Consider the following 26,788-nt stretch of genomic DNA (forward strand, 5'->3'; position numbering starts at 1 on the left):
AACCCAAGCAGTTATCTGACTCTGATTTTGCGGGAAAACGAAAGTAAATATTCAGCAAAATGGGCACTATCGACGAAATGTATCTGGAAAACTTAGACGAGTGGGTCAATGATGAAAATCAAATAGTATGTGTTTGTATAAAAACTGTCTTAATTAGCACCGAATGATATTTAACATCAACTAGGTAAAATTTGAGTTCTGTAGTTGTATATGTAAGCGTACTTTCATTCCGCCGTGTATTTATTCCGGGTAACCAACTGTTTTTCACTAGAGAATATTGGATGTAAATAGTGTGAAAGCGTCGATCTTGATATCGTTGTTTTGTTTATATTAGACCGGTTTATTGTTTACAATGATTTTCAAGGAACCAGTTTAATTAATCTGAGTCAATCTAGTAGATCTAAATAATATTGATGATGATGAGGACGATATTTTTATTACTCAAAATACTTTATTAATGATCAAGACATTGAACTTGATATAAACCAAATTTAAAGAGCAGATTTGTTCTTACATAAAGTTTCAATTATAGAAGCATCCTTTGATATTGACATAGAAGATATGAATTTATATCCAAGTCAACCGAAAAGCAAATACACAGAAATACTTCGGCAATCCAATACATATAAATATTACAATTAGTGACAATTTGAAAGCATATGATTTTATAAATTTGCATAGAAAAATTAATTAATCTAATATTCGTTAATAAGCATTATTGTGTTATCGTGTGTTCAAAAATGAGTACTAATCACTTCATCAATGTATGGATCTAAAGCACTAGTGTAATTAATCCCGGTATAAAATAACTAGTGCAATCATTCCGGAACAAAATCACTAGTGTAATCATTCCTGGTTTAAAAAACACTAGCGTGAACATTCCTCGGATGAAAACTCTCCACTTTTTACATAAATCGACTATGCAATTTTCAAATACACTAAAAACTATTAAGCCACATTTTATATATATTTCCCCTTCAAAAAACCCTTTTTAGAACCTTATAATGACTGGTGGATGTTTTACACTGGACCCGGATAGAAAAACCTAGTGAATATTTGTTGGTGGATAAAAATCACTGGGGATTTTCTTCCTCCGGATAAAGTACACTGGCGGAATCAAACCACTGTTACAAAGCTAACTACTTGTATTTTACTTTACACCAAACACATTACGATAATACCAAATTAGCTTTGTACACTGTTGTAAATACTAAGTAATAGTAATCTAAAATAAATCACAATTAATAATTAATCATCTAATCACTAAAAAAAAATTTCATTTAAAAAATTCACTAATTTTATTTATGATGTTGAATAAAAATAGGGTAAAGGACCCTGGGGGCGAATGTGTGGGGTTAGAACATGTAGGGTGCTAATGTGTTTTTGGAGCTAATGGACCCAATACCAGCAAATATCAGGGTTTTCATTAAGGCGTGTACGCAGGTCCTGGATGGATGATTTTCAGTAGTCCAAATAATTATGACGTCTTGAATAATGAAAGGCTATTTTAATTCTTTTCTGTGACGCTTTCCTATGACGTCATAACCCTGAAGCCATTTTTTTCGTCTGGACTTTGAGAGTGAATTTTGGGCCCTTATTTTGCCATGAAATCTTCATTGTTGGCTAGAAAGTTTTGCATATATACAAAGTCTTACCTTTTTTGTGCTTGATAATGCAAAATAATTCCATAATTATGCAAAAGTAATGATAAAATAATTTACGATTCCATTTGAGGTGTGCAATGATCAACTTTAATTTCAGAGTGAGTGAGTGAAGATGGTTTCCTTGATTTCCCAAGATCCTTCAGGCCAAAATTAAAATTTAAGTTTGTTTTCCCTTGCCCCTGCTGTGTCTAAAATAAGCCGCTGAGTCAAAAAAATTCATCAGCATTTATAGAAAAAAAAAATTCTGGAAAAAAATTGGAGATTGTCCGACATCTGTCCTCATGAAAAGTATTTCTCGAAGTCCTCAGTTGTGTTCCTTAAATCCATTTCAAGACGGATGGCAAGATTACCTTGTTGTCATCTGTCATAATACGATATTCAGACACCGGTTAAAAAAAAGAAGTGAACAACAAATTATATTCTTTACCCATAACAGATACTTGGAAGGACATTAGCAGGGGAAATTTCAGATTGACATTAACAGATGAAGTTCTCACCGTTTGTGATAGAATAGATTCTGTGAACACTTTCCAGCCAGATTTTCAACAATCTGCAACAGTTTTACAATATTCTGATCATGATGTCATAGTTATTTGATTCTGGCCACTTGATTAATAAATATTCTGTTTCATATATCAATTCTTTTTTAATACAATGACCTGGCATATTGTATATCTGACACTGAGGTGAAAAGCAATCAGAGACCTCAGAAATTCAGTATTCTATGACCATTAAAGTATGTTGTAGGCTTTCAACGTATATCTGGCAATACATATTACTAAAAAGATACCAGTATTAGATATTAGGAAATATAGAAATAAGAAGATGTGGTATGATTGCCAATGAGACAACTCTCCACAAGAGACCAAATGACAACTAAATTAACAACTATTGGTCACAGTACGGCCTTCAACAATGAGCAAAGCCCATACTGCATAGTCCGCTATATAAGGCCCCGAGTCAAATCGGTGAACATGAATTTGACAGCTAATGCCACTTTAAATATTTATTATAAATCAAATATAAATATAAAGCAATGCCCTTATTTTATTCACACTTTTTTAGCTCACCGTTCCAAAGGAACTGTGAGCTTTTGCCATCACTTGGCGTCCGTCTTCGTCTGTCGTTGTCGTGCGTCTGGTGTAAACTATTTCGAACATCTTCTCCTCTGAAACTACTGAACCAATTCCAACCAAACTTAAGCTGAATGATGTTTAGGGTATCTGGAATAAAGTTTGTGTTTTATTTACTGTTTCGTCAAATAACATGGCTGCCATGGCTAAAAATAGAACATAGGGGTAAAATGCAGTTTTTGGCTTTATATCTCAAAAACCAAAGCATTTAGAGCTAATCTGATGAGAGGTAAAAATGTTTATTAGGCCAAGCTCTGTCAGCCCTGAAATTTTCAGATGAATCTAACAACCCATTGTTGGATTGCTGCCACTTAATTGGTAATTTTAAGGAAATTTTGCAGATTTTGGTTATCTTGAATATTATTAATGATAAAGATAAACTGTAAACAGCAAAAATGTTCAGCAAAGTAGGATCTACAAATAAGTTCGATGACCAAAACTGTCAATTGTCCCCTTAAGGAGTTATTGCCCTTTAAAATCAATTTTTCACAATTTGTTAATTTAGTTTGCTTACTTTAAAAGATCTTCTCCTTTGAAACTGCTGAATCAATTTCAGCCAAACTTGGGCTGAATGAGTTTCAGAGTATCTAGTATAAATTTTGTATTTTATTTTCTTGTACGTCAAGAAACATAGCCACTATGACTAAAATGAAACATAGGGGTAAAATGCATTTCTTTGATTCTGAAGAAAATATGACAGATACAAAGAACATTTCAATGGAAGTTTTAAGCCATTCATAAATATAAATTGAAGAGCAAAAATAATCATTGATGAAAGATTTAAGCAAAAAATTACAGGTGAGCGATTCAGGCTCTTGAGAGCCTCTTGTTTTATAATAAAATAGTTGATACTTGCAAGGCAAATTTTATAAATCAGGACATGAAATTGTATGTGAAGCTTGACTGGGTTCACCCTTTCTGGAGTATAATTAACAAGATTACTAGCAAAATTGATATTACCATTCAATCAAAATGGTGTCAAAATTATGTTTTGATAGCTGTAAATCATTCAATTGATGGCAAATTATCGAACTTCCTGTCCAATTTTGAATTTGCTGTTTATCTGAGGAAAACATAGCATTTTAGACAATAGAAGTCTCATGGCACTAGAATACAGGGTGAAAATGGGTCATATCATGAAATCCCGGGTTATTTTGTGACCCGGACGGGTATTGAAAAATCTCTGGTGAGCTGGTAAATTCACAGGTCACACCTGCAAAATACGGCTCATTTGACAGGTATGTCTCACATGCACAATTCTTGCCAGATTTTGTTGAACATAATCTGAAGTATAATACAATATAAGAATTTATTACATACAAATGACTTATTGACTGATGATTTTTCTTCTTTTTTTTTTCAGGTCACATTCAAAAAGTTAAGTTTAGGTTTAAAAGTTCATGTGAATAAAGCAAAACAGTAAGTGTTCAAATTGATGAGTAGTTTACAAAAAAGGAAATACACATTGAATGTAGTTGATGACAAAAGTATACACTTCTCTGCTGGCAAGCTTAGCGAAAGGTCATACAACATAAGTAGTCAAACAAACTTTATTACATCAACTAATTTACTCGTAAAGAATTGATTGGAAATTAAAATGGAACCCAACATCCTCATATTCCAACATCTTTATGTAATTCATATCAACCGTTACTCCACCAGATTAAGGAATGTAAATACTTCATTCCTGAGGGTATTTTAATATATATTCTGGAAAATCACTGGAACTGACTGGATAAATTTATATTATTGCTTCCTTCAATGTTGATTTTCCCAGTGATTTTCCAGAATATATATTAAAATACCCTCAGGAATGAAGTATTTACATTCCTTAATCTGGTGGGGCCTCGGTGGCCAAGTGGTCTAAGTAGTTACTACTGTAATCACTAGCCAGTCAACACTGAGGTTGTGAGTTCGAACCCACTCGTGCGGGTGCACTCGACTTCAATCTTAATTGACTAGGAATGTCAGTTTTCCTATCGAAGGTCGTGGTTTTCTCTGTGCACTCCGGCTTCCTCCACCAATAAAAACTGGCCGCCACGAAATAGCCCAAAAGCGGTGCTTAAAAGCAGCGTTAAAACACCAAGAATCAAGAATCAAATCCTTAATCTGGTAGAGTAACGGTTGATATGAATTACATAAGGATGTTGGAATATGTGATGTTGGGTTCCATTTTAATTTCCATTGTCAATGGTCGATTCAAACCCTGCCTTAGTAAACATGCAGAAAAGAAAAACATACTATTAAGGATGGAAAGTTATTTGATTACAAGCTTCTATTGTACATTAAATTGTAAAATGAAATTTGAAATCAATTTAAACTTTGAGGTTGAAATATGCCACAATTTGTTCAAAGCAAATGTAGTTTTACACATTTTGAAAACCTCACATATCCATAATAAATGACAGAAATGTTTGTAATTGTTGTATTAAATAAAGTGAGACAAGCCTTGGTTTATTAACTTAACAAATCTTATGTTTGCTTTACACAGGATGTTATATTCTTTTGTTCAACATCAAAGAAACAATAAAGACAATGATCATTTGTTTGTGACATATTTTGTTGCTGGCTTGTCACATCCTGTTGTTGGAGTTAAGGTAGGTGAATTTTCAATATTTCATACTTTCTGAGTTTTTCCATTCTGTGGATTTAACATCAGTATGTATGATGCTAAGCTGTAGTGGGACCATATTCACAGCTATTATAAACATAAACAATATGGCTGCTGCAAAGAAAGAAGTATCTTAAAATTTCTTTATGTCAGTTAATGTTTAAAGTTTTTACATTTCATGATGTTGCTATTCAATTTAATAGTTTGATTTAATAAGGAAAAATTTCTTCTTGTTGATAATATATCTTATTTGCTATGTTAGTATGGGTAGACATTGAAAGTTAATGCTTAAGTTAGCCTTATAATAAATTAATCTATAGATGTAATAAATATTAGTAGTTCTTGAAAGATTTATATGCTCTGAACTTGAATATTAATGTGGTTTCACATTTTACTATGTAAGCTATTGGAAAGTTAGTTCATTAAACCAAAATTTAAATTAAAGAAATATAATTGACTAAGGATAGGTAAGGCTGTGGACAAAACACAAAGAATATAATTCACAAAAGTACAGTCAGATGAACCCTTTGGATTTAAGTGCACAGGAATACTTGTCACTCCTGCTGAATCATTCATAGTATAAAAATATGCTAATTAATATGTTACAATTGATAGGTTTTAGTTGAGACAATTTTTGCAAGAGTACATTCCTTTTGTTGCCATGTTGGAGGTCTTAGTGCACAAATTCCTTCTTAAACCAGGCAAATGAAATTTGTCATACAGACAGCTAGACTTTAAAAAAAGTGTTTTTATGAACAATTTTTATTTCTTTTAGTCTTGCTTAATTCATCACTACGATCTAGTAAGGATCTCTTATTAAACTAATGTGAATCGCATGTTTCAATTTGGTTAGTCAAATAAGATCCCACCAAAAAAGATGCCAAGGGAACTAACTCAAGTTCAAAATTCATCATTTGAAACATGAGAGTAGTATGGAGCATGATTTTTTTCATAAAGAGTTTTATATAACCTATACTCTTTATATTAATAAAGCCATGAAAGCTTTGTATACATGTTGCTTAATGAAATGAAAAATGAAAAAAAAAATGTTATGAATAGCCTTTTAGTAGTATCAGACTTCAACTTTAATAAATAGTATTAATTTCAGTCATTGAAATGTATGGTTGTTCCTGAGGAAAACATCGAAGCATTTAAATCAACATTATCTGTGGTTACAAGTTCCCATATCTACAGCGTCGGTAGATCCAAGGTCAAGGTAAATAATTAACACCATACATTACCAATCTGCAGAAAAGGTTATTTTTTTCAATAAATATGCAAGAAAAGAAATCTTAGTGAACTCTGTATTAAACTAGAAACATTTCAAGCTGAACTCATACAGAGAAAAATTCTTAACCAGTTATAATTTAACACCTGTATAATCCAAACAAAATTTTCAGTTAGACTAGTTTCATTGTCAATATTAATTTTACTATGGAGATACCTACTGATACAAATGAGTTTGTAAAAGTGATAAAAGTTACTTTATAGGGAACAATGTAGAGGATATCATGTGGGGGAAATTGTTGGTTTGATCTCCTACTGGTTCAACACCGAAGACTATATTTTGGTATTTGTTGCTTCTCTGCCAAGGATGTTGCATTAAGGAGTAAGATCAAAGACTTTGTTGACTCAGGAATCATAATGTGTCTGTATAGAGTGATCATTTTCTTACAGACTTGTGAGCTAGTAGGTAATAAAAACTGACAGCATGTCTGTTTTGTATAAAGAAAATATATTAATATCTAAACCTAATCATCGTCAATATGCATGTAATACTTGCTGCTGAAAGTTGAGTAGCCATCAATCAATGATTTAATTTTATGAACCAATTTCTATAGCACTTACACATTTTGCATACAACTTAAGATTATTTACCAATTACAATGGTTTCCTTTTGAAAGAAATGTAGTCTTGCATTAAGTTTGAAACCAGTCATTTAAAATAAAAAATCAATCTTTTAACTATAATAATAATATTGACTAAACCATGAACAGCTGGTTTTGTTGTATATTTCATTTTTATACGACCGCAAAAATTAAAAATTTTTTGGTCGTATATTGGTATGACGTTGTCGTCGTCGTCGTCGTCCGGCGTCGTCCGAAGACACATTGGTTTTCGCACTCTAACTTTAGTTTAAGTGAATGGATCTCCATGAAATTTTACCATAAGGTTCAATACCACGAAAGGAAGGTTGGGATTGATTTTGGGGGTTATGGTACCAACAGTTAAGGAATTAGGGGCCAAAAAGGGGCCAAAATAAGCATTTTTGTAACTTCCAGACAATAACTTGTGTGTAAGTGTATGGATCTCTCTGACATTGTACCACAAGGTTCCATATCACAAAAGGAAGGCTGTAATTGATTTTGGGGGTAATTGCCTCAAAATTTTAGGAATTAGGGGCAAAAAAAGGGGCAAAAAAAACAAGCATTTTTCTAGTTTCATGACAATAACCTGTGTGTAAGTGTTTGGATATTTCTGAAATTGTACTACAAGGTTCCATATCACAAAGGGAAAGCTGGAATTGAGTTTGGGGGTAATTGCCCGAAACGTTTAGGAATTGGGGGCCAAAAATAAGCATTTTTCTAGTTTCCAGACAATAACTTGTGTTCAAGTGTATGGATCTTTCTGAAATTGTACTGCAAGGTACCATACCACAAAGGGAAGGCTGGGATTGAGTTTGGGGGTGATGAATCATAAGGGGGTTCAAAAAATTTGGGGGGGGGGATTTTTTTTTTTTCTTTTTTTCCTTTTTTTTTCTTTTAAAATTTTCCATTTTAAGTTGGTTATTTCTGATTTATATTTAAAAGCAAATAATAATGATATGGTAGGAGATAAACGCCAAACAGGATGTGTAAATTATTATATAATAAGTATTGTGCAATAGCAAGAAATTTTCAATTGCACAGTATTGCACAATAGCAAGAAATCTTCAATTGCACAGTATTGCGCAATAGCAAGAAATCTTCAATTGCACAGTATTGCGCAATAGCAAGAAATATCCATTGGCACAATATTGCGCAATAGCAAGAAATTGTCAATTGTACAGTATTGCGCAATAGCAAGAAATATTCAATTGCACAGTATTGTGCAAAAGAAGATACTTCGTATAAATTGCTTATTTCTTGATCAATTTCAATGGGGTTTTATTCTTGAATTCTTGGGGTTCTTTAATATGCTGAATCTAACCGTGTATTAAGTTTTTGGATTTTGGGCCCCGTTTTTAAATTGGTCCACATTGAGGTCCAAAGGGTCCAAAATTTAACTTTGTTTGATTTCATCAAAAATTGAATTATTGGGGTTCTTTGATATGCCGAATCTAACCATGTTTTTAGATTCTTAATTTTTGGTTCCGTTTTCAAATTGGTCTACATTAAGGTCCAAAGGGTCCAAAATTAAACTTAGTTTGATTTTAACAAAAATTGAATTTTTAGGGTTCTTTGATATGCTGAATCTAAACATGTATTTAGATTTTTGATTATGGGCCCAGTTTTCAAGTTGGTCCAAATCGGGGTCCAAAATTAAATTTTGTTTGATTTCAACAAAAATTGAATATATTGGGTTCTTTGATATGCTGAATCTAACCATGTATTTAAATTTTTTATTTTTGGGCCCCGTTATCAACTTTGTCCACATTGAGGTCAAAAGGGTCCAAAATTAAACTTTGTTTGATTTCATCAAAAATTAAATTCTTGGGGTTCTTTGATATGCTGAATCTAACCATGTATTTAGATTTTGGATATTGGACCATAATAGGTGAATGTCCAATTTAAAATTTTTAAGTTCTTAGACCACATTCATTCTGTGTCAGAAACCTATGCTGTGTCAAATATTTAATCACAATCCAAATTCAGAGCTGTATCAAGCTTGAATGTTGTGTCCATACTTGCCCCAACTGTTCAGGGTTCGACCCTGCGGTCGTATCAAGCTGCGCCCTGCGGAGCATTTTATTTGTTGTTGCTAAAATGATCTGGTTTTTATCAGTGCTTCAAAAATTAAACCTTGATATTTTCAATCTTTGGGAAAGGTAATAACCATTCATTCATTTGATCTTATGGTATTTATGTTTTAGGATGATAACAAATTATACCTAGCTGACTATGACTCTATACATACAGATAGTACAACAAATACAGACATATTTAAGTAAGTACGTAGTAATACCACACATATTTAAGTAAGTACGTAGTAATACCAGACACATAAGAACCAACAAATATAGACATATTTAAGTAAGTATGTAGTAATATCAGACATATTTAAGTAAGTACGTAGTAATACCAGACATATTTAAGTCAGTATGTAGTAATACCAGACATATTTAAGTAAGTACGTAGCAATACCAGACATATAAGAACCAACAATTATAGACATATTTAAGTAAGTACGTAGTAATACCAGACATATTTAAGTAAGTACATAGTAATACCAGACATATAAGAACATTTAGAAATAAATAGAATTTTCTAACCGATGAAAACAGTTGTGTTTTAGCAATGAAATGATAACACAGTATGTTTTACTATCATTCCTTATACAAAAGAGTTTGGGAAATAATCTAAAAGAAGTTTACTGAATGCATGCTAATTTTTTCTGAATATTTATGCTTTTTAAGAGAAATGTTTTAGATTCTGCAGAAGTAATAAAAATAGTTATATGATGCTTGTCTTCATAATTATCATATTGTAATGATTTATAATCTTCATAGTTATCATGTTGTAATGATTTATAATATGCCTTGTGTTGAACTTTATAAAATTATTGTTGGTAAAATTCAATCTTCATTTCAGATTTAGCTCAATAAAATATCCAAAAGCAAAACTTAGATCAGATGCAGAGGTTGAATCACAGAAAAGGTATAGAACTGAACCTACAACATCAAAACAGGTAACGTTCTAATGTATTGTGGGGTCTGAAAATATATGTTAGGAGTGAATAATATAGTCCAATAGCTTATCCTGTCACATTTTAGTATGCCTGATATCAAATTTTACCCTTCTATCTGTCTTTCTACAACAAAAAGTTTGTCCTGAATTCATTTAGCCATTTATTATTAATTTTTGTCTTGCATGTTAGAAATATCACTGATCCTGAGATAAAGGTGAATGAATTTCAACAATCATTGATTTAAAGAAGGCAGCAGAGTTAAATTGTCCAAAGTTTGAATATTAATGATGGTGTATGGTTCTTCGGCCATGTGTCATAAGTTGCAAAAAAGAGGTGAAAGATACCAAAAGGACATTCAAACTCACACGTAAGTCGAAAATAAACTGACAATACCATGGCAAAAAATGAAAAACAATCAACAGACAAGCAGTATACAAAACATAACATAGAAAACTAAAGACTTAGCAATACAAACTCCATTAAGTTGCCACTTTAATTATATAACCTGAAAATCTTCTTTTGTTGAAACTTATTTAATTCAAAGCTTACACAAAGCCTAAATCGATCCATGTTTACGCTTGACACTAGAAGCATACCTACAACATCAAACTGGTAAGGTGCCTCCCAATTACTATAAGTAATATATCGGGTACATGAATGGTTGACATAGGCTACCTGATCTCATTTTCATAGTAATTGAACAATAAAAGTTTTGATGCTTAACTATAAGTAAGGCTGCAAACAGTTTCGATGCAATAATTTATGAACCATTCAACTAATGCTTTTCAGAGGAGTATGGCCACTTAGGCCTTAAATTGGCCCTTAAAATCAAACTGAGTATTACCATATGTAAAAACCTATATTTAGGATTTTAAACATGCAAATTTAGATAATTTAGACAATTTTGTTGTTGTTTGTTCATTTTAACAATGTTGACAGCTTCAAAAGAATGATATTTTACAAGTTTTTAGCAAATTTGTCTGTTTTTATGCATTTTCAAAGTCTTTTTCCTTTTGGAAAATATTTGCAACACCATTATACCAAAATAAAATTATTAAAAGATGTACATGTGTCAGATACATATCATGACAAACAACTATGGTGGTCCTTGCATGTGGCCAATTTAGATTGAAGCTAAAACTATTGAAATTGGGCAAAATTTAGTCAACATTATGATTTTCTTCATTAGAGTGCTCATTTATGACGTCATAATGACATCAAAATTGTTTTAATGTGTAAGAGCTTGTTGAATTTGTATAGATATTTTTAACATATTTTGCGAAATATTCTTTATTTTTATTACTCAAATTAAATTTCACAGAATTTAAGGGCCAATCTGGACCCTTCATGAATCTATTCCTTTTAATAGGTTGTTACTGATGACCAAATTGAGGTCAAGTTCAATATTGTCGATTTTTCACTGTTGTGTGCTATTGACCAAAGATGTTTTTGAAAGCTTTTCATAATTTCAGGTTAATGGTACTTCAAAACAGAATGGAGAAAACGGCCATGTCTCTCAAAAACCTAAACAGAATGGAGAAAACAGTAACGTCTCTCAGAAACCAGCAGAGAAACCTCAGAAAAAAGGAGGAATTGCTGGAATGTTTGCTAATCAAGCAAAAAAGACCAAGTCACCAGAGAAAGACACAAAAGAGGTGAAAGAAGAACACTCCAAAGACAGTAAGAAGAATACAAAGGTAAAATATAACTGAGAAAAACAAGTTCATGCTTAATCAGCTTAAAATTTTAGTTCACTTTGCCTAAAAGGTGAGCTATTGCTATCCTTTGACACCTGTTGTCCATAAATATTTAACATTTTATCATCTTTAAAACCACTTAACCAGTCAGGAAAAATATATTGAAGGTTCCTCTACAAACTATCTACATCTGGTTCACGTCAAAACATGGCCCCTAGAGACAACCTTTGCTTCTGATTGACCAATTTTCTAAAGTCTCCTCCTCTGTAACTACAAGAGGAAATGTTTTGAATCTTTAGGGCATTGATGATTGGAAAACCGCATAAATCTCTACAAGAAACATATACAAGAAACATATGGAAAATCACATTTTTCTTTGCTTCTTAATGGTTTTTTCTGTTTTGAAAGCTTAAGTGTTGGAATATCTAATTATTTTTTGTCAGTTATACAATCCTCTTTAGTGGTAAAATAAAACAGAGAAAAATACCAACCTCTAAATTGTAATTTAAGACTCCCAGCATCACTTGAATAGGCATTTCCTATAGTCAGATACAGATCCTTTGAAATTATTTTCACTTTTTTAGAAAAAAAAAAAGTATTAACTTTTACCAGTTTAAAGCTTCTTTAACAATTTTAAGATAAATTTTACTCCAAGTCCTTGCATTTTTATTGCTTTAGACTCCCTACATACAGAGTTATTGCCCTTTACAAATTCATATTGTGTCTTTTTAACCTTAAAAGCTAAGGTACAAAAATTGCATTTATTATAGGTAAAGCAAACAATTAAACTCTAAATAAAATGAAGTAAAACAAGACTAAAGTCAACAAGAATTTCATCTAAATTTTCATTAGAATTATGAACTGAAAAACAAGTTCTTGTTACACCAAAGGTAAATTTTACCTCTCTAACAGTTGTTACTTCACACTTGTGTTTTTGTTAGATCAGCTTTGTTGAATTTGATGCATAGTTAAAATAATTGATTATTTAATGTCAAAAAAATAGAGATGGGCATTCTTGTCTAGATCAACAGATTCTTACTCTTAGATGTCTATGGTTTCTAAGTATTGTGATTTGCTATTGTAAGGTCTGATATTATTACAGGAATCATCAAACAAAAAAGGAGGAGTTATGGCATTCTTTTCAAAACAGACAGGTATTTATAACATAGAAAATATATAAAAGTACATAGAAACTAGAAACTGAAAACTTATTAGTGATGAAATGCAGAAAATCATTTATTTGGCAAATTACTGTAAAAAAAAGGGAAGGTTTGAGTAGGTCATCTTTTTGCTCTTTGAATTAAAAAATCACAAAGCATTGTAAGTCAATTTTCAGTTCTTTATAGGACATTAGTCTGTCTTATATAGAACATAACCAATTGAACCAATCAAACATGCATATATTTAAAAATGAAAACCTGCAAAAACTGACTCATTTTGAGATCTTTCCTTTTAATTATGGTTGACAACTTATACACTTAAACATGGCCTCTTAACTAAAATTCTAAATTAAAAATAATTCTTATTTCTAAAACTGTGATTGAATCTTATGAAAAAGTGCATCTGTTTGTCAAGCTTAACTCTGTTTTTCATAGAAGTATATTGCAAAATACATATATACCCACTAGTCTTTATAATTGTCTTGCATATGATATATTTATGAAAAAAAATATTCAAAAGTTGTAAGTTACAGAAACAATTTGATACCTTATATGTGAAGTTTGATTTTTGTTTGTATTATTTCTTGTCAGTGATGCCCTAAATTATAAAAGTATTTAGATCTATAAATCCAAAATAACCCCAAAACCTGATTAAATAGGAACATTATTATTTCATAATTAACACAGTTATAAATGTTTAATATTGCATTCATTTCCAAGTAGATTTTGTAAATTATTATCTCTTGAAATACAACTCATATTCTTTAGATTTTTAAATCTTCATACAAATATGCATGTCAGCAATATTACATTCAAAACAGGCTTACTGTAACTATATTCAATTAGAATCATATACAGTGTATTAAATAATCCAACTATATCTTACAGCAAAAGCAAATGAAAAGCCATCAGAGCCAGTTAAGAAGGATAAATTAGTGAAGTCTGAACCAGAAGATAAACAAGAAACAATAAAAAAAGAACCCTCACCAGCAAAAAGGTATGAAGTTAGAAAACTCTTAAATAAAGAAATGTTCGGTTTTGTAAAGGAGTGGGTCTGTCTATAAGGCCACAATTTACCCCTTTGTATATTAAAAAAAGTTCAAATTAGTTTTTAAAGGCTACTATCACCAAGAATCACAGTTAAAACAATGACTAGAGAGAAAATATGATCTTGTAACATTATATTTGTTGTCACAAATGACATATCTGATTTGTGTTCTTTATTTGAATATCTAGTTTGTCGAACCCTGTGCTCTATTCTTCCTGGGCCTATTATATTATTATTGAGTTTGATTGAAATCCTGAAAATTTTGTTAAATTTCACCAAAAAATCAAATTTTGGCATATTTTAGGTCTGAATGACAATGTTTCTTTTGCCAAATTCTACAAAATTGTTCTACCGAATAAAGGCTTGTATAGTCCGCGGTTTTATTCTCCAAAATTGAACCTGCCAGACAAGGGTGTGGACTGTAGAGTATGATAAGAAAGAAATAAGAGAAAAAATTTGATTCCGCGAGGCGGTTTATTTACGTTCCGCCATGTTTTTTATTGACATTGTAGAGGGTGCTCTTATCATTTTCAAAATTAATAAATTTACCTAATCCATATTAAGTTATTTTTATTCAATATCAAATTAATACTGATAAATATAAAAATTAATTGCTTCATTACAAATTTCTTGTTTCTTTTCACTGCATTGCTTAAAATAAACTGGAATCTGCTTGAATGTAATAGAACGAAAAAAGTATAAAAGTCAACCGTAAACCAGCTTACAATGTATAAACTACAAAACCTAATCGGTTATTAGTTCCGTTTTGATGTTTCATACTGACGCATGTATTTTGTATTAGCTTAAGATTCTTCAAACATTAATGTGATAGATATATTAAACATTGTTTTACACAAGGATGGATCTGTTTTACTTTTAAAGTCGTATTCTAGTGATATCTGTTTAGTAGAGATTTTTTGGACTCGCACCTTTTTTATTTTCTTTTACGCGTGCTATTCAAACTTCTGGTTTAAACATACACTAGTTTCTAAATATTTTTTTGTGTGATTTTGACTTATTTTAACAATCGTAAAGTGTTCTAGAATCATTTACAAGAAGTTTCAACTTCTGTTTGATGATGACAGGTTTTTCCATGCAAATACCGCAAACGACCACACACAATTTGAAATTACCGGAGTTTCATTAGACATTTTCTAACAGTTACAAAAAGTTTTTTTACCTGAAATTTCGTGGCAAGAAGGGGGTGCGGACAATGTACCAGTGCGAACTATACAAGCCAGATTACGGTACGTTGTATTTCACTTTCTCGTAGGTTTATTTATTAACTTGAAATGCTTTTAGTCTTTTGGACTTGAAACTGGGGGCCAAATAATGCCCTAACTGCACATACTCCTTTATAATGTCATATGATGGTTATGACTGAAGAATTTTAGTACATTGATTGAAAAAATAATTGAAATGTATAATGATTCATTCATGCCACTGACATTTTTTATGTCAAATCCTTACAAAACTATTTTAACGATTTCTTATGGTATACTGAATTGAGACTCCTAGAAACTGCAAAATTTTAGCATTTACACCAGATTGAAAAAACTAAAATGTCAAATTACATCCCCAGAATCTTGAAATCTATCAGCTAAACTTTAATCCTGTCCAGCAAAATTTGACCAAGCAGCTGCCAAATGAGTGAACATTAATTTGTTCTCCTCCTGAATATTCATGATATATTTGTCACTGGACATGCATAAGAAAACAATTTAACAAAAGCAATCAATCCTTTTTCTATAGGCTTCAGATCTTGGAATCTTTTTTGAGTAAAAAGTATGGATTCCTACAATGTTGTCTTTTAGTTTTAGTAATTATTATGCATTATTGAATATTTCCTTATTAATTATGATATTTTTCCACTCAAGATATTTAAATATCTTAATAAATAAATATAGATTAGAATAGATTTAGATTAGGTAAAATCTATATATCTATAATATTGTACACTTTGTAGGCAAGTACCTGACAAAGGCAAAGGTAAAAGGTCAAAATCTGGACCAGACTCTGGTAAGATATATTTTAAAAGTTGTTATTTAGTTTTAAGTGTAAACAAATCATCTATACATCTTGGTCCTTGGTTAATTCATGTCGTGATCTGTAAGATTTTTTTTACACAACCCCTTCTGCAACATACATGATTAAGTTTCATTTCAGTTTCTTTTTGTCGAGCCTGCGACTTTTGTCGCAAAAGCGAGACATAGCGATCCACAAATATTCACTCTGTGGTTAAAGTTTTTGAAATTTTAATAACTTTCTTAAACTATCCTGCATTTCAACCAAACTTGGACAGAAGCTTGTTTGTGATCATAAGATAGCATTAAAAAGTAAATTTTGTTAAAAAAAAAATCCTGTTTATCCGTATTTAACTTATAAATGGACTTAGATTTTCTGCCAGTTAACATTACATTCGCTCTATGGTTAAAGCTTTCAAAATTTTAATAACTTTCTTAAACTATCCTGGATTTGTACCAAACTTGGACAGAAGCTTGTTTATGATCAAAAGCTAGTATCTAGAAGGAAATTTTGTAAAAATGTATTTCCTGTTTTTCCGTATATTACTTATAAATGGACTTAGTTTTATTCCAGTTAACATTACGTACAGTCTGCAGTTAAAGTTTTTAAAACATTTATTAGATTCATAAACCTTCTTGGATTTTTACCAAACTTGAACAGAACTTCTTACAATCAAAAGATAGTATCTAGAGGAAAATTTTTAATAATTTTTCCCCATTTTTGTTGAGCCTGCGACTAACAGCAAAAGTAGGCGAGACACTGGGTTCCGTGGAACCCTTACGAATTTTTGATATATGACACTAAATGCAAAATTTTATTGATTCACTAATTCAGTGCAAAATGTGTTCAACAATGATTTTGTCACAGTTTGAAATTCTAGTTGTTACCATGTGTGTTATAGTTAATATAATATTTGACTTGCCTGCAATGGATGTACTTTTTTTGTTTTTATACCCAAAATTGACAACCCGGCATACCAAGGTATCCACTTCAGGGACTCAAGCAAAACAATTTCACATGCGTTGGTTCACCAAACGGGTTTTTTTTATGTTTTTGTGTCAACACTTACCGTAATCGGGCTTGTATAGTTCGCACTGGTACATAGTCCGCAACCCCTTCTCCCCATGAAATTTCAGGTAAAAAAACTTTTTGTTACTGTTAGAAAAGGTCTAATGAAACTCTGGTAATTTCAAATCGTGCATAGTCGTTTGCGGTATTTTCTTGGAAAAACCTGTTTTCCATCATCAAACAGAAGCTTAAACTGCTTGTAAATGATTCTAGACCACTTCACGATTGTAAAAATAAGTTTAAATCACACAAAAAACAATTTAGAAACTTGTTTATGTTTCAACAGGAAGTTTGAATAGCATGTGTAAAAGAAGAAAAAAAACGGTGAGAGTCGAAATCTGTACATCATAGATATCACTATAATACTACTTTGGAAGTAAAACAGTTCCATCTTTATGTAAAACAGTGTGTAATATATCTATTACATTAATGTTTGAAGGGTTTTAAGCTAATATAAAATATATTTGTCAGTATGAAACACGGAAACGGAACGAATAATTAATCGATTACGTTTTGTAGTTTACACATCGTAAGCTGGTTTACGGTTTGTCTTTTTTACACTTTTTGTATGATTTCATTCAAGCAGATACCAGTTTATTTTAATCAATGCATTGAAAAGAACCAAGAAATTTGTAATGAAGTGTTTAATTTTTAAATTTATCAGTTTTAATTTGATATTGAATAAAAATAACTTATTAATATGGATTAGGTAAAATTATTACTTTGAAAAATGATAAGAGCGCCCTCTACAATATCAATAACAAACATGGCGGAACGTAAACAAACCACCTCGCGAATTTGTTTCTCTTATTTCTTGCTTATTGTACTCTATAGTCCGCACCCCTTCTGGCAGGTTCAATTGTGGAGAATAAAACCGCGGACTATACAAGCCTTTTAACGGTAATGTTAAGTTTTCTTCTTAATGACTAACTTTTGATATCAATTAACAATTGCATATTAAAGTAATTAAGTTAAATTGTATAAATGATTTGAGATCCTCGCCTTTCATGAAGGACTGAAATTGTTATGTTCAAGTGACAAGTATACACAAGGGATATTTATTAAGATGTTTTTAAGCTAGGCTATTTATATAAAATATGATCTGCATTAGCAAATATTTCAGGTTTCAAATGGACGTATTTATGAGAAAGTACTCATAATAGACTTGAATATTAGATATCCTGTTTCATAACCATCAATGCACTTTTAATTTCAGGCAGAAAATAAGACCCTTGCCACCTTATTCATGATTTAATGATAAAAAACAAATTTTACCTTGTTAAAATTTAATGTTTTCTGATACAATGTGTAAATGAAAAAGTACAGGTACTGTCAGAACAAAGATCATTGATCTTTTGTATGCTTTGAATTTATAGGAACTTTTTAATTAACTTTGTTGCCAGCAGGAAAATATATCCCACCCCTCCATCACGGTTTAGTGACTCAAATTCTTTGCATTCTTCAAAAGTTTTTGTAGGTATGCTTATAAAAACAAGATGTAGTCTGAAGTCCTTATTGTCATTTATATAGACCCTAAGTTCTTCTATGTCTGAGATATATAATTATTTCAGTTTTGTTTTTATTTATTAGATGATGATAGTCAAAAGAAAAGAAGAAGAATAAAAGCTGTGTTAATAGACAGTAGTAGTGAAGAAGGTATACAATAACCTTGTTAATAGACAGTAGTAGTGAAGAAGGTATACAATAACATTGTTAATAGACAGTAGTAGTGAAGAAGGTATACAATAACAACCTTGTTAATAGACAGTAGTAGTGAAGAAGGTATACAATAACCTTGTTAATAGACAGTAGTAGTGAAGAAGGTATACAATAACATTGTTAATAGACAGTAGTAGTGAAGAAGGTATACAATAATAACCTTGTTAATAGACAGTAGTAGTGAAGAAGGTATACAATAACCTTGTTAATAGACAGTAGTAGTGAAGAAGGTATACAATAACCTTGTTAATAGACAGTAGTAGTGAAGAAGGTATACAATAACATTGTTAATAGACAGTAGTAGTGAAGAAGGTATACAATAACATTGTTAATAGACAGTAGTAGTGAAGAAGGTATACAATAATAACCTTGTTAATAGACAGTAGTAGTGAAGAAGGTATACAATAACCTTGTTAATAGACAGTAGTAATGAAGAAGGTATACAATAACATTGTTAATAGACAGTAGTAGTGAAGAAGGTATACAATAACATTGTTAATAGACAGTAGTAATGAAGAAGGTATACAATAACATTGTTAATAGACAGTAGTAGTGAAGAAGGTATACAATAACATTGTTAATAGACAGTAGTAGTGAAGAAGGTATACAATAATAACCTTGTTAATAGACAGTAGTAGTGAAGAAGGTATACAATAACATTGTTAATAGACAGTAGTAATGAAGAAGGTATACAATAACCTTGTTAATAGACAGTAGTAGTGAAGAAGGTATACCATTACCTTGTTAATAGACAGTAGTTGTGAAGAAGGTGTACAATAACCTTGTTAATAGACAGTAGTAGTGAAGAAGGTATACAATAACCTTGTTTATAGACAGTAGTAGTGAAGAAGGTATACAATAACCTTGTTAATAGACAGTAGTTGTGAAGAAGGTATACAATAACCTTGTTAATAGACAGTAGTTGTGAAGAAGGTATACAATAACATTGTTTATAGACAGTAGTAGTGAAGAAGGTATACAATAACATTGTTAATAGACAGTAGTAGTAAAGAAGGTATACAATAACCTTGTTAATAGACAGTAGTAGTGAAGAAGGTATACCATTACCTTGTTAATAGACAGTAGTTGTGAAGAAGGTGTACAATAACCTTGTTAATAGACAGTAGTAGTGAAGAAGGTATACAATAACCTTGTTTATAGACAGTAGTAGTGAAGAAGGTATACAATAACCTTGTTAATAGACAGTAGTTGTGAAGAAGGTATACAATAACCTTGTTAATAGACAGTAGTTGTGAAGAAGGTATACAATAACATTGTTAATAGACAGTAGTAGTGAAGAAGGTATACAATAACATTGTTAATAGACAGTAGTAGTGAAGAAGGTATACAATAACATTGTTAATAGACAGTAGTAGTGAAGAAGGTATACAATAATAACCTTGTTAATAGACAGTAGTTGTGAAGAAGGTGTACAATAACCTTGTTAATAGACAGTAGTTGTGAAGAAGGTATACAATAACATTGTTTATTTTATCCTGTTTATTAAAAACTACAGGTATACCACCTTCAAAATTCTTATGATTTATTGATCCTGTTTATAATGATCATTAATAAACCATAGTCATGAGTTAAGGTGATCATCATTTTATTGATCCTGTCCATAATAGAATATTTTCTGATTTAAGATAGTTGCATGTTACTATACGAATGTAGGATAGAAACACAGGAAAAAAAGTCACAGGACAAAAAGTCACAATTCAGTTTTGAGATTATTTTTATTTGAATAAGGAAGCACTTATTTTTAAAAACATTTTTGTATTTTTCTTAAACTAGAATATATAAAGCAACTTCGTAAACAAAATTTATTCTAAATAAAAGAACAGAGTTCAAATGTCCCCTGTGTTGCACATATTTTATCTATCCATGGTACAAGGGCAATAACTTAAAAAAAAAAACTTTTTTTTTGTTCTTTAAAACATTTTATTAAAGGGGCATTAGCTGTCAAATTCATGTTCACTGATTTGACTCAAATTCTCATATTTGATTTATAACATAGTAAAGCATATATCAAATTACAATAAGTCTGAAATAAACAACTAACAATGTATGGACTCAATAATATATATATCAGTATTTCGTGTGTATTTTAGTCTAGACGCCATCTAATTAACCATCGAGATGACCTCCGAAGACTGCCAACAGTCACATAACCTGATATAAACATAAATATAAAAAGATAGCGACCTCGTGCAATTGGACTTTTCTAGGTCTGTTTGAATTCATGTTATAGGTTAAAAAAATAAGTTAATCATTGTTTTTACCTGTATAAGAATGATTTATTGTGGATCAAATCAGTCAACGAAATGGTTCACCTTTGTTTCACTTTCAATGTTGACATTCTTTTCCTTTTAATGGCTGAACACAACTAATACATGTGTAACCAATCTCTAGCTAATGAGTTAAATTGATGGTCATATGAATACGGATTCAGTAAAGTTTAATTATTCACTTGCAATTGAATAATTCATCAGCAATGTTTCTTAGCTTATTTTGACAAAATTAAACTAAACTGGCTGCTAAAAGCGAATTATTATTTCACTATTTCACTTTCATTAATGATTGAACAAAAAAAAAGTCCTATTTTTATTTTTTTTATATCTTGTAGCTAATGCCCCTTTAATATCTTAAAAGAAATGAAGGCTTCAGAGCAAATGCAATGTGATTTCCATTATAATTTATATTTCCAAGGGTCGTTAAAAATATTTGATCAGAACTTACTTTCGAAAGTGTCAAAGACATTGCTGATACAAACCTATGATATAAGTTTCATGAAGGCGATAACATTGCAAATTTCCATATAATCAATATTTTCAAGGGGCGTGACTCTTAAAAATAATTGATCAGCACTGATTTTTGAGCTCTTCAAGAACATTGATGATATAAACCTAGAATATAAATTTCAAAAAAATCTGGCAAGAATTGTACTCATTAGAGTGCTCATAAGGCAATTTTCCATATAATTAATATTTCCAAGGGGCATAACTCTTTTAAAAATTATTGATTAGCACTAATTTTCAAATTCGTCCTAGACATTGGTTGCTAATATAAACCTATGATTTGACTTTCATAAAATTCTGGCAAGAATTGTACATATGAGAGCACTAACAATGCAATTCTCAAAATAATTAATCTTTCAAAGGGGCATTACTCTTTTTAGAATAATTGATCGGCACCGTTAACGCATTACGCAGGGGACACAAATATCAATTTTGATCAAATAATTGTTAAAAAAACAATTTGTCAAAGTAGCTTGGTACTTAAATGGCATTATGGTGCCAAGAAATATATTCTTTTAATAGATATTCATTTATCATCTATCAAGGCTTATGAACAATTTCCTAAACTGTAAAATAAATATATGTTACAAAAAGAAATTATTTCAAGAACTTTCTCTTATATACTCAAACAATTATAACTAAATTATTTGTGACTTTTTTGTCCTATCAAATTTGTGACTTTCTGTCCACTTACCTACTATACTGGCCTAAGTGAGACAGGATGTGTATAGTGGTATTTGTAATAGTCTGTTCATTCATTTAAGCCAATTCATTTTTGGGCTGTGCTACATCTATGTAAATGTGGGGAGCAGAATATTAATTTGTGAGTTGTGCTTCTATTTTTTCTGGTTCAGACTAAAATATAAACCATGTTTCAGAAATTCATTTTTATTCAAAAAGTGATTTTTGGTTTTCTTTTTTTAATTGTTTTACTTTTTTCAGACTTGGGCCTTTTATATATAGCTTACTATAAAATATAAGTTTTGTCCATTCGTGAAGGCTGTATGCTGACAGGTAATTGTTCACATCTTCATAATTTAGTTTTTATGGATAGTTGTCTCATTGGCAATCATACCACATCACCTAATTTTTATATTTTTCCAAAATTTAATATATGTAATTATGATAAAAGATTTTCTTATAAACTTTACATGATTACAGAAATGGATTATGAAAGTCCCATACCTAGTCCAGTTAGGGAACCATCACCTGCTCCAGAGTCCCCTGTGCCAAAGGAAGTGGAGAAAGAAAGCCCTGAAAAAGATTCACCAGAGAAAACAACATCCACAAATATTGGCGAGAGAAAGAGGAAAAGGAGGAGAAAATTAGTCCCTAAAACATTTATGGATGATGATGGATATATGGGTAAATAAAACAAGATATATAGATCTTCAGAATTTTTTTTTAGATAAGTTATAACTGATAAAAAAATTTAAAATGTATGCTTGTATGACACTGCGATGCTTTGTCTTGAACATTTTGATGTAGAATTGTATCATGCAAGTAATTTTTCCCTTTCTTGTCCATTAGATAAATAAAATTGCGAATTTTCTCATGTCAAATTTTTGAAAACTTGAATAAGATTAATTTAGAAAATAGGCATGTATGCATAATGCACATGTATAGATTATGTTTGTGTTCAACAGTGACAGAAAAGGTTTGGGAAAGTGAATCAACAGATGCATCAGAGACAGAGCCTCCACCTCCTAAGAAACCTCAAGAAAAACTAACAAAGCAACAGTCGCCACAGGTACTGTATAAAATATAAAACAAAACAACAGTGGACACAGATAGTATTCTGTATAAAATAATGAACAGATATATCATGTTAAGGAGGGGTATTTAGTGAAAAATACCAGTCGAGAGAATGTTAAATTTCGCGAGCCGTAAGGCGAGGGAAATTCATTCTCAAGACTGGTATTTTTCGCAAATACCCCTCAAGAACATGCTATATCTGTTTAATTACACCGAATGTTAACGTACAAAACGCATTGATGATCGTGACATAAAACGCATTGATGATCGTGACACTACAAGCATCCAGTCGGATAGAGTATTTTTTGGCAAATACCATGGCAGAGAGGGTAAAAAAGGCATATCCTTTTTGCATATACCCCGGCGCTGTTTAAAAATGAACGATATTCATTTGATAAAAGTAAATTGGTGAAAAATACACTGGCTATCAACCAATCAAAACCCAGGATTCTTACATAAGGTGTAATTATAAACAAAAAAACAGTCGCTACAGGTAGTATACTCTATAAAATACTAAACAAAACAAGTCGCTACAGGTAGAGTTATACTGTATAAAATACCAAACACAACAACAGTGGACACAGGTAGTATACTGTATAAAATACCAAACAAAACAACAGTCGCCACAGGTAGTATACTGTATAAAATACTAAACAAAACAATAATCGCTACAGGAAGTATACTGTTCTCCAACTTAAGTTAGCCTCAACCAAATGTTATGAAACTTATACACAATGCTTATTACCACAAAAAAGAGATCAAGTTTGAATTTTGGGGGTGTCATTTTTATTGTTCTAGAGTGATGCCCGTTTACAAAATGGAAAAATTGCTGAATTTATTGTTTCCGTTCTCTAGCTTAAGTTTGCCTCAACCAAATTTTATGAAACTTATACACAATGCTTATTACCACAAAACTCAGATCAAGTACAAATTTGGGTAGTGTCACTTATACCGCTCTTCAGTTATGTCCCTTTATAACTTTATATGATATGCTAGCAGGGGGCATCGTCTGTGTCCCATGGACACATTCCCAATTTATTTTCTAATACTATATGCAATAGGTTAACTATATTTGGTGTATGGAAATATTTTATGATGTGCATGTCAGTCTCGCAGGTTTTATTTGACTTTTACCTCATTTTCATGGTTCATTGCTCAGTGTTAAGTTTTTGTGTTTTGTTCTTTTTTCTTAAACTATAAGCAATAGGTCAACTATATTTGTTGTATTGAAGGATTGTAAGCTGTATATGTCTGTCTGGCAGATATCATCTGACCTTGACCTCATTTTGGTGGTTCATTGCTCAATGTTAAGTTTTCATGGTTAAGTTTGTTTCTTAGATTCTATAAGCAAAAGGTCAACTATATTTAATGCATAGATTATATGTAAGGTGTACATGTCTGTCTGGCATGGTTCATCTGACCTTGACCTCATTTTCATGGTTCATTGGTCAATGTTTAGGTTTCTTTGTTAAGTCTGTATCTTTGATACTTTGGCAAATAGCTATATGTCAACTATATTTAGTGTATTGAATGATTGTCAGGTGTACATGTATTTCTCGTTTGCTTTATCTGACTTTGACCTCATTTTCTTGAATCATGTTAAGTTTATGTGATAGTTGTAGTAAAGCTTTATATCTAGGACTATCAACATAATATAAATGGTTAGTAAAGAAGGAGAGACATTTCAGCGTGTGCATTCTTGTTAAAAGAGGGGTCCATGAACTCCTTTTCAAGTTAAATCAATCTGAATTGTAAAAATCAGTCGAAAAATGCATCTTTTCTCGATATGTCACAGTTTGACAATGCGAAAAGTATCATTTTACGTTAGCGACGTCATTACCTCCCCTGTAACTATCGTATGCCCTTAACTTCATTACAGTAATTAAAAGTCTGAAGTCAAAAACTGGAAAATAAATATAAAAAAACTGATGGAACAGATGGCTAATGATAGATTTGTACAAACTTTTTTCCATGTGAAGACAATATGCTAAACCAGGTTTAAGAGTTGAAATCGTATTTGACAGTTGTTAAAGGTTGTACCAGTTATAAGTTGGGATAAAATAAAGTATTTCACAAAAAATTATGTGACATCTTGAATCTATCATAATGGACAATTTGAATTAGGTTAAGTACAATCTTGTGAATAGAATGAATCTTTTAAAAAAATTAGGCACCTGGAAATTGGGCATATAGAAATTGTCATCCCAAGATGCATTACTCTATCATAAATTAAGCCTTCAAACACACCACTTGTTTACTTCTTGTTAAGTATTTTAAAGTTATTTAAGTTGCAATAAGCTCAATCCATATCTTAGAAAGGTCATTAGATCTAAAGTCTGCAGTGTTTTCACAGCTTTACATAAGTTCACTCAACAGAGATCCATAAGTTTTGCAGCCACTCAATATTTTTGGGATCACAATTTCAAAGCCAATACAATATTTTAGAACAAAATCTGTTGATTTATTTTTCTATCATATCAATCCCACAATAATAAACAATAAAACATTATATTGTATTGTTGATTAGATAGATAATTCTCCCATAAATAAGAATTAAATTTATTGAAAGTAAGATATTAGTCATGCAAATGTAAATTATCCATTAACCATTTATTGAGATGGACAAAGCAACAACTTTATGCTCTTGCAAATTTTTACTTGAAATAAAAGTGTTTTATGATTTGCTTGGTAGTTATAACAAGAACATTTACTCTTATTTTTACAGAAAAAGAAAGCCTCACCAAAGAAAAAATCACCACCATCTGCAGGAAGTAGGAAGCAAGCAGCATTGACTAATTTCTTTAAAAAGAAATAAGTTTGAGATTACAGTGTAATTTATAGAATGTTGTTTTACAAAGTGCTATTTCTTGATGAATTTAAATTCGCTATTTCTTGAGGAACATTAAGGTGGATTTATACAAACTATTAAAGCAGATACATTTTGAATATCAGATATCTACACTATTTAAAAGTTTATTTGAAATATTGCGTTTCACAAATTTGAAATCATCTGGTGTTTACATATAGAAATTAGCTACTAGTATGTTATTGATATTACTGTGAGATCTCTTAATTTATTACTGTATTTTTGAATGAATTATAATATTATAAATGAAAATTAAATAAAAGTATGATGCTAATATCTATAATAATATTTACATATATATGCCTTTACATGAAGAAAAGCAGGCAGAGATGTAGCCATGTTGCCTGACAGCATCCA

At 30.9% G+C, this 26,788-nt stretch overlaps 1 protein-coding gene across 1 annotated transcript; it reads left to right on the forward strand.

The window, feature by feature from the left end:
• The first annotated feature begins 21 nt into the window (after positions 1-21).
• On the forward strand, positions 22-26,705 carry LOC127736919 (DNA polymerase delta subunit 3-like). Its single transcript, XM_052247484.1, has 15 exons — positions 22-125; positions 4,161-4,216; positions 5,289-5,394; positions 6,517-6,624; positions 9,481-9,554; positions 10,199-10,295; positions 11,768-11,992; positions 13,095-13,146; positions 14,041-14,149; positions 16,167-16,219; positions 18,884-18,949; positions 20,027-20,068; positions 22,972-23,175; positions 23,457-23,560; positions 26,291-26,705. Exons 1-15 carry the CDS (start codon positions 60-62, stop codon positions 26,378-26,380), a joined length of 1,452 nt encoding a protein of 483 aa, XP_052103444.1. The 5' UTR covers positions 22-59; the 3' UTR covers positions 26,381-26,705.
• The last annotated feature ends 83 nt before the right edge of the window (positions 26,706-26,788 follow it).

The sequence above is a fragment of the Mytilus californianus genome, unplaced genomic scaffold (assembly GCF_021869535.1).
Source record: "Mytilus californianus isolate M0D057914Y unplaced genomic scaffold, xbMytCali1.0.p SCAF_4, whole genome shotgun sequence".
Lineage (NCBI taxonomy): Eukaryota > Metazoa > Mollusca > Bivalvia > Mytilida > Mytilidae > Mytilus > Mytilus californianus.

Coding starts and splice junctions, on each gene's coding strand:
- LOC127736919 (XM_052247484.1), top strand. CDS start 60: ATGGGCACTATCGACGAAATGTATCTGGAAAACTTAGACGAGTGGGTC. Junction 10,296..11,767: donor AACCTACAACATCAAAACAG/GTAACGTTCTAA, acceptor TCATAATTTCAG/GTTAATGGTACTTCAAAACA. Junction 11,993..13,094: donor ACAGTAAGAAGAATACAAAG/GTAAAATATAAC, acceptor ATATTATTACAG/GAATCATCAAACAAAAAAGG.